This window comes from Oncorhynchus keta, chromosome 34 (assembly GCF_023373465.1).
Source record: "Oncorhynchus keta strain PuntledgeMale-10-30-2019 chromosome 34, Oket_V2, whole genome shotgun sequence".
Lineage (NCBI taxonomy): Eukaryota > Metazoa > Chordata > Actinopteri > Salmoniformes > Salmonidae > Oncorhynchus > Oncorhynchus keta.
This window is the reverse complement of record NC_068454.1, coordinates 51229962-51245000: the sequence shown is the minus strand read 5'-3', so window position 1 is coordinate 51245000 and position 15039 is coordinate 51229962. Positions and strand designations below refer to the sequence as shown.

General features: G+C 42.7%; 1 protein-coding gene across 9 annotated transcripts in view; it reads left to right on the top strand.

Annotated features, from left to right (window-relative positions):
* Window positions 1-15039, top strand: part of ptprub (protein tyrosine phosphatase receptor type Ub) — a 342049-nt gene that overhangs the window by 279595 nt on the left and 47415 nt on the right. For 5 of the 9 annotated variants that reach the window (XM_052494003.1, XM_052494009.1, XM_052494005.1 and 2 more), the window contains 2 exons: window positions 10363-10439; window positions 11957-11974. In XM_052494003.1, the coding sequence (XP_052349963.1) occupies window positions 10363-10439; window positions 11957-11974 (95 nt within the window). The remainder of the gene's footprint in view (window positions 1-10362; window positions 10440-11956; window positions 11975-15039) is intronic. The other 4 variants (XM_052494008.1, XM_052494010.1, XM_052494007.1 and 1 more) reach the window with 1 other exon arrangement.

Genomic DNA, 15039 nt, shown 5'->3' with positions numbered 1-15039 from the left:
CTGCCTCGTCTCTGTACCCAACACATACAATTATCTGTAATGTCCCTCAGTCAAGCAGTGAATTTCAAACACAGATTCTTCCCCAAAGCCCAGGGAGGTTTTCCAATGCCTCGCAAAGAAGGCCACCTATTGGTAGATGGGTATAGAAAACAGACATTAAATATCCCTTTGAGCATGGGTGAAGTTATTAATTACACTTTGGATGGTGTATCAATACATCCAGTCACTACAAAGATGCAGGTGTCCTCCCTAACTCAGTTGCCAGAGAGGAAGGAAACCACCATGATGCCAATGGTAATTTTAAGAGTTTATTTTTAATTTTATTTAAATTTTACCCCCTGTTTCTCCCCAATTTTGTGGTATCCAATTGTTAGTAGCTACTATCTTGTCTCATCGCTACAACTCCCGTACGGGCTCGGGAGAGACGAAGGTTGAAAGTCATGCGTCCTGTTTAAACCCTTTACAATTAAGATCTGTGAAGTTATTTGGATTTTTACGAATTATCTTTGAAAGACAGGGTCCTGAAAAAGGGAAGTTTCTTTTTATGCTGAGTTTATATACAGGACCAGTCACAAGTTTGGACACAACTACTCATTCAAGGGTTTTCCTTATTTTTCCTATTTTCTACATTGTAGAATAATAGTGAAGACATCACAACTATGAAATAACACACATGGAATCATGTAGTAACAAAAAAAGTGTTAAACAAATCAAATAAAAATATATATTTGAGATTCTTCAAAATAACTTTGCCTTGATGACAGCTTTACACACTCTTGGCAGTTTCTCAACCACCTTCACCTAGAATGCTTTTCCTACAGTCTTGAAGGCGTTCCCACATATGCTAAGCACTTGTTGGCTGCTTTTCCTTCACTCTGCCATCCAACTCATCCCAAACCATCTCAATTTGGTTGAGGTCGGGTGATTGTGGAGGCCAGGTCATCTGATGCAGCACACCATCACTCTCCTTCTTGGTCAAATAGCTCCTCCACAACCTGAAGGCATGTTGGGTCATTGTCCTGTTGAAAAATCAATGATAGTCCCACTAATCGCAAATTGCGTATCGCTGCAGAGTGCGGTGGTAGCCATGCCTTGAATTTGAAATAAATCACAGACAGTGTCACCAGCAAAGCCCCCGCACACATCACACCTGCTCCTCCATGCTTCACGGTGGGTACCACACATGAGGAGATCATCCGTTCACCTTCTCTGCGTCTCACAAAGACACAACGGTTGGAAACAAAAATCTCAAATTTGTTCTCATCAGATCAAAAAGGACAGATTTCCACCCGTCTAATATCCATTACTCGGAAGTCTCATCCTCTTATTGGTGTCCTTTAGTAGTTGTGTCTTTGCAGCAATTCGACCATGAAGGCCTGATTCACACAGTCTCCTCTGAACAGTTGATGTTGAGATGTGTCTGTCACTTGAACTCTGTGATGCATTTATTTGGGCTGCAATTTCTGAGGCTGCTAACTCCAATGAATGTATCCTCTGCAGCAGAGGTAACTCTGGGTCTTCCTTTCCTGTGGCGGTCCTCACGAGAGCCAGTTTCATCATAGTTCGTTTTTTTGCGACTGCACTTGATGTCTTAAAGTAATGATGGACTGTCGTTTCTCTTTGCTTATTTGAGCTGTTCTTGCCATAATATGGACTTGGTCTTTTACCAAATCGGGCTATCTTCTGTATACCAACCCTACCTTTTCACAACACAACTGATTGGCTCAAACGCATTAAGAAGGAAAGAAATTCCACAAAGTAACTTTTACCAAGGCACACCTGTTAATTGAAATGCATTCCAGGTGTGCAAAGCTGTCATCAAGGCAAGTGTTGCTCAAATTGTTTATTAAACACTTTTTGGGGGGTTACTATATGGTTCCATATGTGTTATTTCATAGTTTTGATTTTAGTCTGGTCTAAAGAAACATTATTACGTAAAGAAAATGTATTTCAGATGAACAGAATATGAGTTGGCCTACTGTAGGCCTATGTTGTTTGGCTATCTTCCATGCCATATGCTGTAGGCTTGTTCATTTAGCTGAGAAGATATGCTTATGTCCCGTGCCATTATTTTATTTGACATGATTTTATTGTAAGAAGAATATGATTGAACTTAGCTGAATAAAATGGAAAGGATGTTTTTTCCAATACGGCGCGACTGTGGCTATGTTGAGCGTAAAAGTGATAATTTCCTATATAATAGATTTAGTTATTTGTCAACTTTAGTTGTGAATAAGACACACCTTAGAATGTTTTAGAAATCCAAACATATATGACCTGCATGGTGCGACTATAGGCTATTCACTATTTGAGAAAGTAGCAAAACAAAGCTTGCGCTCTGTTGCTTGCCTCATTCTGCACAGTTGTTCTCTCATCCATTAATCTTATTTTCACTCATCAGACTATATTCTCAATTTAATCTAGTCTTTATTAATATGCTAAACTAGTTTTGATTTAGAATTGCCCATTATCAAATGGGCAGGAATAGGGTGGGGTGAAAAATGACATGTCCTCTATGCACTCGAATAGCGAATTGAGGCCGCCCTTTCCCAAACGGATACTTCAGTTTTATAGCGGAACATGTGCTTTGACAAATACATTTAAGAACACTTATTTTATTCCACGCATTAACCACTGTTTGAGGAGCATACTCGCTTCCCGACTGGTGATTTTCTGCCCAAACTATGTATGCCATGGGCTCTCCAACCTTGTTCTTGCAGCTACCCAGTGCTTAATTTGGGTGTGAAATTTGTTTGGGAACATTGATAGTAACATGTTTTCGCAACAAAACATATTTCACTAAACCGTTGACAGGCCGTCTGTGTACTCGAAAAAGGAATAATGGGAAAGAGAAGTGGATGGAAATGTGAGATATGCTGTATATACAAGCATTTCGCTACACTCGCATTTAACATCTGCTAACCATGTGTATGTGACAAATAAAATTTGATTTGATTTATTTAGATAAATGTAATGTCACCCAATTAAATTATTTAAATTATAAAAAATCCCCTATTTATTACGAGGCTATTCAAATACAAATTCACTGATTGTAGGCTAACTGTTAGCTGCCCTGCATAATCAATGAACCAACAGCATCGCCTAGGGCTATACATTCTCTCCCAGACTCATGGATAGATATTCTGGAGCGTGGCATAAGGTAATCAGGCTTGGCTTGGCCTTAAACATTTGCATAAGCTCTAATATGCAAATGGTGGTTTGAATTAATCATCACCTTAGAAAGTGCAGTCCATTTCGTGGTGTTAGGCTTTGAAACAACATCCACAACAATGTTTTCCGCTCAGATTCAACCTGCTGTTGAACTTCTTTATGTGAGTTTTAAAAGAATAGGCATACTGTTTTGATGATAAGTGTTTGTGATTTTCAATTGCATTTACTTTTATTTCAGAGTAGTTAGAGGGAAAATAGTGCCCTGAGTACCAGGCCATTAGGACCTGACGGTAAGTTAGCAAGTTGGGTACTACCAAAGCATATCCAGAGTGCATTAAAGGAGATTACCGTGACTGAACGGTCACATGGAGTTTTACTGCGGTCATTGTCGCAACAGCCCTATCTGTGACCAACAGAAGCATATCTGTATTCCCAATCATGTAAAATCTGTCAAGGCTCAGGAGAAGATCCAGATGCAGATAGTTTCAAAGTAACAAAAGTTTATAAAAAAATAGGGGGGCAGGCAAACTACAGGTCAAAGGTGGGCAGAGGTCAGTAAATCCAGAGCAGAGTCCGAAAGGTCCAAAACGGCAGTCAGGCAGAATGGTCAAAACCGGGAGAACTAGAGCATGGGGAAACCTGCTGGTAGGCTTGATGAAACAATTAGAACTGGCAACAGACAAACAGAACACAGGTATAAATACACTGGGGATAATGGGGAAGATGGGCGACACCTGGAGGGGGCGGAGACAAGCACAAAGACAGGTGAAACAGATTGGGTGTGACAAAAATCCATAGACTAGGGCCTAATTTACGTATTTCAATTGACTGATTTCCTTAGTGTTGGTCACATGTTGACATGAGCTGAAATAAATTACGGCAAAACATTTTCCATACGCACAAAAAGCGTATTTCTCTCGAATGTTGTGCAAAAATTTGTTTACATCCCTATTAGTGAGAATTTCTCCTTTGCCAAGATAATCCATCCACCTGACAGGTGTGGCATATCAAGAATCTGATTAAACAGCATGATCATTACACAGGTGTACCATGTGCTGGGGACAATAAAAGGCCACTCTAAAATGTGCAGTTTTGTCACACACCACAATGCCACAGTTGTCTCAAGTTTTAAGGGAGGGTGCAATTGGCATGCTAACTGCAGGAATAGCCACCGAGCTGTTTCCAGATAATTGAATGTTAATTTCTCTACTATTGGCTGCCTCCAACATCGTTTTATAGAATTTTGGTGGTACGTCCAACTGGCCTCAACCACAGAGGATGTGTAACCACGCCAGCCAAGGACCTTCACATCCGGCTTCTTCACTTGCAGGATTATCTGAGACCAGCCACACGGACATCTGATGAAACATTGGGTTTGCACAACCAAAGAATTTCTGCACAAACTGTCAGAAACTGTCTCGGGGAAGGTCATCTGTGTGTTCGTTGTCCTCAGCAGGGTCTTGACCTGACTGCAGTTTGGCATCGTAACCGACTTCAGTGGGCAAATGCTCACCTTCGATGGCCACTGGTATGCTGGAGAAGTGTCCTCTTCACGGATGAAGCCTGGTTTCAACTGTCCCGGGAAGATGGCAGTGTGTGCCCGATGGAGGTGGTTGGGTTATGGAAAATAAACACACTTGTATTTTATCGATCACAATTTGAATGCTCAGAGATACCGTGACAAGATCCTGAGGCCCATTTGTCGTGCCATTCATCCACCCCATCACTTAATGTTTCAGCATTATTATTGTATGGCTCCATTTCGCAAGGATCTGTACAGAATTCCTGGAAGCTGAAAATGTTCCAGTTCTTCCATGGCCTGCATACTCACTAGACATGTCTTCCCATTGAGCATGTTTGGGATGCTCGGGATTGACGTGTAGGACAGCCTCTTCCAGTTCCTGCCAATAACCAGTAACTTTGTACAGCCATTGAAGAGGAGTGGGACAACATTCCCCAGGCCACAATCAACAGCCTGATCAACTCTATGCGAAAGAGATGTGTTGCATTGCAACAGGCAAATGGTCGTCACACAAGATACTGACTGGTTTTCTGATCCATGGCCCTACATTTTTTTTAAGGTAGCTCTGACCAACAGATGCATATCTGTATTCCCAGTCATGTGAAATCCATAGATTAGGGCCCAATGAATTTATTGCAATTGACTGATTTCCATATATGAACTCAGTAAAGGCTTTGAAATTGTTTCATGTTGTGTTTATATGTATATATTATATTGTGGAAATAAAAAATTGAATATGTATTGTACTTACCTGCAGTATAGTATGATTGCTATTCATGTGTGCATGGATATTATGGGCATTGACTGTGACCTTTTCCCTTGGATGATGTCACCACCCCGAGTCGGATCTGTACAATGCCACATGTTGAGTGGGCTGTAATCGTTTATCTGTATTTGTGCCGTTTGTACATGGCTGTACACATTTTATTTCTTAGGTTGAAAGTAATATTGAAATTTGTGTAGGCATTCCTTGTCAAGTTACTACATCTTTTTGGTGATGAGGATAAATCTTGATCAGCATGTATCAGCATGTATCAATGTGCTAGCTAGCTAAGAAACAGTGGAGGGAGTCAGCTAGCTAGCTACGTAGCTAATGAGTGACGGAGAGCAGCCATCGCTGGAGGGAAACACCGATGGTGACAATCAAGGACAATTTCTCGTTATGGCAATGTTTGGGACTATCACTGAGTTTGTGGAATAGAACGAGGACTGGGAAAAATATGTGGAAAGGTTGGAACACTTTTCTTTGTAAATGGAATTACAGATGAGGCTAAACGGCGCTTTATTCTCTTGAGTGTGTGTGGGGCTAAAACCTACAAGCTAATGAGGAATTTGGCTACACCACGGAGACCGGGAGAAATTCCTTTTGTGGCTCTCGTTAAAACTCACCCCAATCCAAAGCCTTCAGTGATTGTCCATAGGTTTACATTTACATTTAAGTCATTTAGCAGACGCTCTTATCCAGAGCGACTTACAAATAGGTTCAAGTTCAACTGCCATTTTTGGAAAACAGGTCAGTTTGTAAACTGAATAATGTTAACTCTCTGAACATTGTGAGTTTGGGGCTATGTTAGAGGACGTGCTCTGTGACAGATTAGTCTGTGGCATTAATGAGGACAGCAGACAGTACCGTTTGCTGGGGGAAGCCACACTGACTTTCAAGAGATTATTGGAACTATCTCAAGGGATGGAGATGGCCGCTAGTAATGCTAAAAATATTCAAAAGGCCGAAAGTGGAAGTTGTGCAGTGCATCAGGTGGCAGGAAAAACGGGAAAAGCAGTGGAATGTTTCGGATGAGGGGGAACACATTATGCAAACCATCTAAGTTCAAGGATACTCTGTCACAATTGCAACAAAAGGGGACATTTAGCAAAAAAATGCAGGGGTCCTAGGAGCAAGCCAGAGGGTGGGCAGACTGGGCAGGGCAAGTTCACAACTAAGAAGCTGCAGTCAGCAGCGCATCACTTAGAGAGCACAGAGAGCATTGGTCCTACAACATGTTTAATGTGAGTGAGCTGTGCGCAGAGCCTGTCTATGCTACAGTGGAGGTAGATGGAAAGCAGATGAGGACGGAGGTTGACACAGTGGCCTCTGCCTCTGGTTTCAGTGAGGAGACCTACAGAGAACTATGGGGCTCAAAACAGGCTTCAGCCCTCACACCGGCTTCAGCCCTCACACCGGCAGGGATCAGACTGCGTACGTACACCGGGGAGACCATAACATTGCTGGGCGCTCTAGATGTGGACATTGCATACAACAATCAGGAAGCGAGAGCACGGCTCCTGGTGGTGAATGTAAACTAGGCAGAGGGCCTAGTTTACTAGTGCATAACTGGCTCACTAAAATACAACTGAACTGGGGTGAGAGAAAAAACTCACAAGTGACTAAGGATGTCATTCATAATTACCCTGAGATTTTCAAAGATGAACTGGGCACACTGCAGTTAAGCTGTTCACGGATCCTCAGGCCAAGCCTCACTTTTTCAATCCCAGGACAACGCCTTACGCCATGAAAGAGAAAGTTGAGGATGAGTTGGAGCGGCTGCAGGAAATAGACATCATTACTCTCATTCAGTTCTCCCGTTGGGCAGCTCCAATCGTTCCCGTTCTGCCGTTCTGAAAAGTGACGGCATGGTGCGCATATGTGGGGACTACACACTCACCATCAACTGGGCCTCTAGGCTGGATGCTTACCCGCTGCTGCAGGTGGAGGACCTGTTCGTGACGCTTGCAGGAAGCAGGACGTTCTCAAAGCTTGACATGAGTCACACCTACCAACAGCTCCTCCTGAACGAGGTCTCAAAAGAGTATGTCACAGTCAACACGCACAAAGGCTTGTTCTGGAACAACCGCTTGGTTTCCGGGGAGTGACGTCCAGCCATTTTCCAGAGGACAAAGGACAGTCTGCTGCAGGGGATCCCTCATGTAGCAGTGTACCTGGATGACATCCTGGTTACAGTGGCAACTCCATCATCTGGACCAGGTGTTAAAAGAGATTCTCCGAGGCAGGGCTGCGCCTGAAGCGTAGTAAGTGCTCATTCCATGCACAGAGTGTGACATACAGTGCCTTGTGAAAGTATTCGGCTCCCTTGAACTCTGCGACCTTTTGCCACATTTCAGGCTTCAAACATAAAGATATAAAACTGTATTTTTTTGTGAAGAATCAACAACAAGTGGGGCACAATCATGAAGTGGAACGACATTTATTGGATATTTCAAACTTTTTTAACAAATCAAAAACTGAAAAATTGGGCGTGCAAAATTATTCAGCCCCTTTACTTTCAGTGCAGCAAACTCTCTCCAGAAGTTCAGTGAGGATCTCTGAATGATCCAATGTTGACCTAAATGACTAATGATGATAAATACAATCCACCTGTGTGTAATCAAGTCTCCGTATAAATGCACCTGCACTGTGATAGTCTCAGAGGTCCGTTAAAAGTGCAGAGAGCATCATGAAGAACAAGGAACACACCAGGCAGGTCCGAGATACTGTTGTGAAGAAGTTTAAAGCCGGATTTGGATACAAAAAGATTTCCCGAGCTTTAAACATCCCAAGGAGCACTGTGAAAGCGATAATATTGAAATGGAAGGAGTATCAGACCACTGCAAATCTACCAAGACCTGGCCGTCCCTCTAAACTTTCAGCTCATACAAGGAGAAGACTGATCAGAGATGCAGCCAAGAGGCCCATGATCACTCTGGATGCACTTCAGAGATCTACAGCTGAGGTGGGACACTCTGTCCATAGGACAACAATCAGTCGTATATTGCACAAATCTGGCCTTTATGGAAGAGTGGCAAGAAGAACAATGCAAAAAGTTATGTTTGGCGTAAAAGCAACACAGCTCATCACCCTGAACACACCATCCCCACTGTCAAACATGGTGGTGGCAGCATCATGGTTTGGGCCTGCTTTTCTTCAGCAGGGACAGGGAAGATGGTTAAAACTTATGGGAAGATGGATGGAGCCAAATACAGGACCATTCTGGAAGAAAACCTGATGGAGTCTGCAAAAGACCTGAGACAGAGACGGAGATTTGTCTTCCAACAAGACAATGATCCAAAACATAAAGCAAAATCTACAATGGAATGGTTCAAAAATAAACATATCCAGGTGTTAAAATGGCCAAGTCAAAGTTCAGACCTGAATCCAATCGAGAATCTGTGGAAAGAACTGAAAACTGCTGTTCACAAATGCTCTCCATCCAACCTCACTGAGCTCGAGCTGTTTTGCAAGGAGGAATGGGAAAAAATGTCAGTCTCTCGATGTGCAAAACTGGTAGAGACATACCCCAAGCGACTTACAGCTGTAATCACAGCAAAAGGTGGCGCTACAAAGTATTAACTTAAGGGGGCTGAATAATTTTGCACGCCCAATTTTTCCGTTTTTGATTTGTTAAAAAAGTTTGAAATATCCAATAAATGTCGTTCCACTTCATGATTGTGTCCCAATTGTTGTTGATTCTTAACAAAAAAATACAGTTTTATATATTTATGTTTGAAGCCTGAAATGTGGCAAAAGGTCACAAAGTTCAAGGGGGCCGAATACTTTGGCAAGGCACTGTACCTAGGTCACAAGATCACAGCCGCAGGGTCTGTGTCCTATGGAGGACAAAGTCAGGGTAATCAAGGATACTCCAAACCCCAAGAACTTGTCTGAGCTCAGGTCGTTCCTGGGCATGGTGAACTACTATGGTAAGTTCCTCCCTGAACTGTCAACAGTGTTGGCTCCACTTTATCAGCTGCCCCACAAAGACTAACCAGAAGATAGAGAGATATCTATCTATATAATTTAAATGTACAAACGGTACAAACACAGCCAAATGATACAGCCCACATGTGGTAGAGTTTGTACAGATCCGACTCGGGGTAATGACATCATCCAAGGGGAAAGGTCACGGTCAATGCCAATAATAACCATGCACACATGAATAGCAATCATACTGTACTGCAGGTAAGTACAATTCATATTCAATGTAATTATTCATATAGCGTCCACAATTTAACACTTCACCCCCATTAATTTCAATCCCCCATGTAAGAAAAAACATAAGCTTAAACAAGTAAACCACATCAGTGTTCTCTTCTTCACAACACTTTTGAACATCTGCTACAGTAAATGTAAACAAACAAAATATATATGACAGTCCTTATTTCTTTTCAACGAGATCTGATGTCCCAACACTAATAACACCACAAGTCTATCAGTCTATATTTTTAAAAACATTATTTAACCTTTTATTTATTAAGAACAAATTCTTATTTACAATGACGGCCTACCCTGGCCAAACCCGGATGACGCTGGGCCGATTGTGCGCCGCTCTATGGGTCTCCCAATTACGGCCGGATGTGATACAGCCTGGATTCGAACCAGGGACTGTAATGACGTCTCTTGCACTGAGATGCAGTGCGTTAGACCGCTGGGCCACTCGGGAGCTGGGTGTACATGGCTGTACGCCTTTTATTTCTTAGCTTGAAAGTCATTTTGAAATGCGTGTAGGCATTCCTTGTCAAGTTACTCCAATAAATGTGTTATTTTATGTATAGGTATTTTTATAAAATGTAAAAAAATATATATGGATGTGTTATTTTAATTGAGCTGTGTGGACGTACTGTAATGTAATTGGAAACATGGCTGAGATGTGATTCTCCCATTGTGTCCATTCCAGACGACCGCCACAGAGTCAAGCTCCACCCACTCCTGGGAGACCCCAACTCTGACTACATCAACGCCAACTACATAGACGTAAGTCTCACCTTCCTTTCTGCTCAGAATCCTTTCCAATCACAGTGTTATACTGGGAAACTCATCAAGTCATTACTTATCCCTTTCTGAATAACCACCGTCCATTTCACAGTATTTTGTGTTGCCCTAAGCAATCTGGTACCCCAGATTTACCTCTGAGAGGTTATTCCTGTTCCTGGAAACACCAGGCTCCACCTCTTGGCATTGTAGCCAGATGTCATGTCTGTTTGGTGACTACCTCTACAACCCCTTATCCAATGCTATTAACAGACAATAAATTAATTTTATAATACCAAGTCCTGGAGGTAAAGCCCTTTGTAAAATCCCCCAATCACTCTGAATTGAATAGACTGGATTGATGTTGTTTAATCCCTAGATGGATGGGGAGCAGCTCTGTGACATGATCTCTTTGGCTGCTCACCTTCACTTCACTGTACTTCTTGTTTCCATCTGCATCAACTAGAATGTGTCACCCGTAGAGCAACATGCATCATCCATTTGTTGGACTGTACACTCATGAATGTACATTATTCCATCATAAGAGACAAACTTGTCTAAAACGCCTCGTCGGAAAGGTGAAAGCACTCCTTTTTACATCGTTTAGCCGGGAGAGATAGAGGGCGAGTGGACTTGTGCAGGAGAAATGCTTTTAGGGGACTTCATTAGCATAGAGAGGGCACTTGAGAATGCTGTCCTATTTTGACTCCTGCCATTGTGAGGGTGCTAATTAGTGTCAGGGCATAGGGAGACCAAGCATCATTAGAGACATGCAACTCAATGCTTGGGTGCTGCCTGCTGTAGTGCCAAGTTGGCCCCTGACAAGGCTAGCCCTGGCCCTGAATGATGAATACGTTGCCACAGGGGAGTACTTGTGGAGAGCCCATTACTATTTCACCAGAGGTTACATGGAAAAGTTTAGCCTCTCTCTGAAATGTGTTTTCTGTTTGTTAAAGCAGAGGTTGAAGAAGTGAGCTCTCAGATTGTTTTTCTCTTTAGCATTTGATTTGATCACTTTGTTACCCATCGCTTGGCTGTGTGTGTGTGTGTGTGTGTGTGTGTGTGTGTGTGTGTGTGTGTGTGTGTGTGTGTGTGTGTGTGTGTGTGTGTGTGTGTGTGTGTGTGTGTGTGTGTGTGTGTGTGTGTGTGTGTGCTATATGCATGCTTGGCAGCTGCCTGTGTTTGTCATGTGTTCTGGTACATACAGTGCAGTATTTTCCATCACCACACTCAGCAAGTGAATGCTATATGACAGCCTCTAATTTGTTAAATAGGGAGACAGTCCAAAGGAAGCCACACACATGGCAGCATGAACATATGTACGTGCACACACAAAACACACACTCAGTCTCACACACACATACTGTATGTAAACAAGCACACCTCTCTATACAGGTTCTCCTCCTGACTGCAACCTTTAACTCCTTAGATTTCTCAATCTTCTTTCATTAACTAGCTTCTATCTCTTCTCTCTTCTTTTTCTACTACCTTCCCCAACTACTCGACTTTGGACCCTGTAGATTCGGATTAACAGGGAAGTAAGTACTTCACTGCTCTTTCTTCTGTCTGCCATCCCTTTCTTTTCCCTCTTTCCCATGCAGTACATCCCTCCTTCAAAATTAAAACTCTTCAGTCTAGTGTTTGGGAGCCTGGATTCAGAGTTGGCACAAAGCAAGCTGCTCCAAGGTGTCACAATGTTCAGATTGCAGCAGAGTGAAGAAACCCTGAGGGTTGCCATCTCTTTTCCTTTTATCTGCCATTGAATCTTAGATGTTTGTCTCTTTCTTTTCTCTACCATATCTCAATAAAAGACAACCACTAAGTAAAGAGGAATGCACATTTGAAGGAGCTCCCATATCTGCTGAAGACGAGACTGCCTTGTGGCCCATTGTATTTGTGACCTGTGTCATCGTCACCATACCCACTGGCATGCCCTGTCATCTCCAGCATGTGACAAGTGTCCCTGTGTCATTATATTTCTTGTGCTTACATGAGGTCAAAAATCAGGAGGTTACGGTTGCCACTATGACTGGTTGAGGTGCGTGAATGCCATGGACATGCTGATTGTGCTGCCCAGGGCCCCAGCGAATCGTGGGTAGTTGGGCTCACTGCACCCATTCACTGTGACAGTCATTCATCTCCATTACACACTTGTCCCTTTTGCGTTTCAATGCGTATACCTGCATTTCTGCACTTTTTTTTGAGGGTGACACAACAGATGCCAGGTCTTTCTAGGGGGAAGTAACAATGAGTTATGTTCTGTTGACAAACTACTTCTTATAGCCTACTGTACAGTGATGTGGTCCCTCTGCCTCTTCACGGCATCGTCACCCATAATGCATTGTTTGATATAAATGGTCTCCTGTTGACTCACTGCACTCAAGTTGTACAACTTCATCTGAGCAATCATTGTGGCTATGAATATAAATGTGACCGACCGTCTCGATTCGAGGTTAAGTAGCAAAAATTTGAATTAGTGTTTTTTTAAATTATTTTTTTACCCCCTTTTTCTCCCCAATTTCATGGTATCCAATTGTTAGTAGTTACTATCTTGTCTCATCGCTACAACTCCCGTACGGGCTCGGGGGAGACTAAGGTTGAGGGTCGTCCTCCGAAACACAACCCAACCAAGCCGCACTGCTTCTTAACACAGCGCGCATCCAACCTGGAAGCCAGCCGCACCAATGTGTCGGAGGAAACACTGTGCACCTGGCGACCTTGGTTAGCATGCTCTGTGCCCTGCCCACCACAGGAGTCTCTGGTGTGTGATGAGACAAGGGTATCCCTACCGGCCAAACCCTCCCTAACCTGGACGACGCTAGGCCAATTGTGCGTCATCCCACGGACCTCCCGGTCGCGGCCAGCCATTTTGGTAAACCTACTGGAGAGCTCTTCTTTGTCTACACCCATTCAACATCATTCTCACCCTCTTAAAACTTAGCACCACCCTTCTCTTTAAGGATTCACATGTGAGGCCATTTACTAAACATCCAAAGATTTCAAGACTAAAGCTTGGTTTATACTACGGGTGTATTCATAAATTCAATCTGGAGTGCCAGAGTGCACCCTGGGCGTTCGTAAACTCAGTGTTGTCAGATTGTCAATTCGTAAATTCAGAGCGTTTTGCTCTCTGAGCTTTCAGAGAGCTCACTGGACGCTCTGCCCGAGGAGTAGGGTTGATCCGAGTGTTTTGACAAGCTCACAAGCTAACTGGCTAACATTGGCTAGCTTGCTAGCTACTTCCAGACAGAGAACAGCTCACTCAGACCATTTTACTCGCCCTAGCAGAGCTGGTTAGACTGTTTTTTGTTATCCAGAGCGTTGGTGACTTTAACTGTGCTGCTGGCAACAATTGAATTACGTTTTTTTGCGAAAAAAGGGAGCTCTGAAATCGGAGCAGATAGCCGGAGCGAATTTACCAGCTACAAGTATCGACGATTTTCGCAGTGACATCATGAACGTTCTATTGAAATGGTTACTTGTGTAGTAGTCTTTTGTTTAGACATGTAGATAGCTAGCTAAACAATGAACCATAATCCCAACTCATAACATTACCCTGTATGAATCTGCAGGTAGCTAACCAACCAGGTTCAATGTTAGCTTGTTAACATTAGGCTATAACTATCAAAGCAAATGGCTCTGAGATACGAATAATATTACTACACAGATCATAAACGTAGCGTTTGCTAGCAAGCCAGCCAGCTTATGTTAGCTTGCTAGCTAACAGTACGCTTTAACTTGAAATGAAAAAATGAAAACTTTCTAACAAAATTAGAAACACGTAATATCTGAAAATGAAGCTAGCTAGACTATCTTAAATGGATGGATGCTATACATGGAATGGGTGCTTCTTCCTCTCTGTCACGGATGCCATGGTTGCCCTTAGTTTGAAGATGTAATACGGAGACAGGTGTTTTAAACAGCTTTCTGTGTGTTCTCTTTTCGACTCCCTTTGCTTATTTGCAGTCAAAGGCCAGAATGTTCTCCATCTCCTTAGCTATCATACTCTAATTCCCCCGGGCATTCCACTGATTTCAAAACTCGGTCCTCCAGAAAGTGGAGATCAACACTTTGATATCGTTCAAAAAAGCAGTGTTAGATTTGTTTTTTTAATTTAAAAAAAGTGAAGTAGTGATGCACTACAAACACCTAGGTTCCTGAAGCGAGTCACGTATATTTTGTGAATCCCTTTTTTTCAACGTTGCTTTTTCCTCTTTTGGTTGAACACTGCATCTCCACTGTATCTAGATACCCCTCCCCATACACACACACACACACACACACACAAAAGCTAGTCTCAACTTACTGTTGCGAGTTAGAAAAGTAGAATACACAAAGTGCATTTTCAAAATTAGGTTGTGCATCAGCAGTTATCTCAGTCACTGATAGTAAGTCAATTAGCCCATGTCAGCTAAAATGTTGTAGATCGTTAAGTTAGTTTAGCAGCCAGCTATCTAAACTTGTTATCATGGTTGAATTACCTTTCTGCATTGATTTTGTTAGTCAGTCTCACTGCTAACATTTCTCACCATCCTATTGCAACATGTGTAGAATTGCAGGAAATTATCTGAAAAACGGTTCATTTTTTTCTCTCCGCCCAATG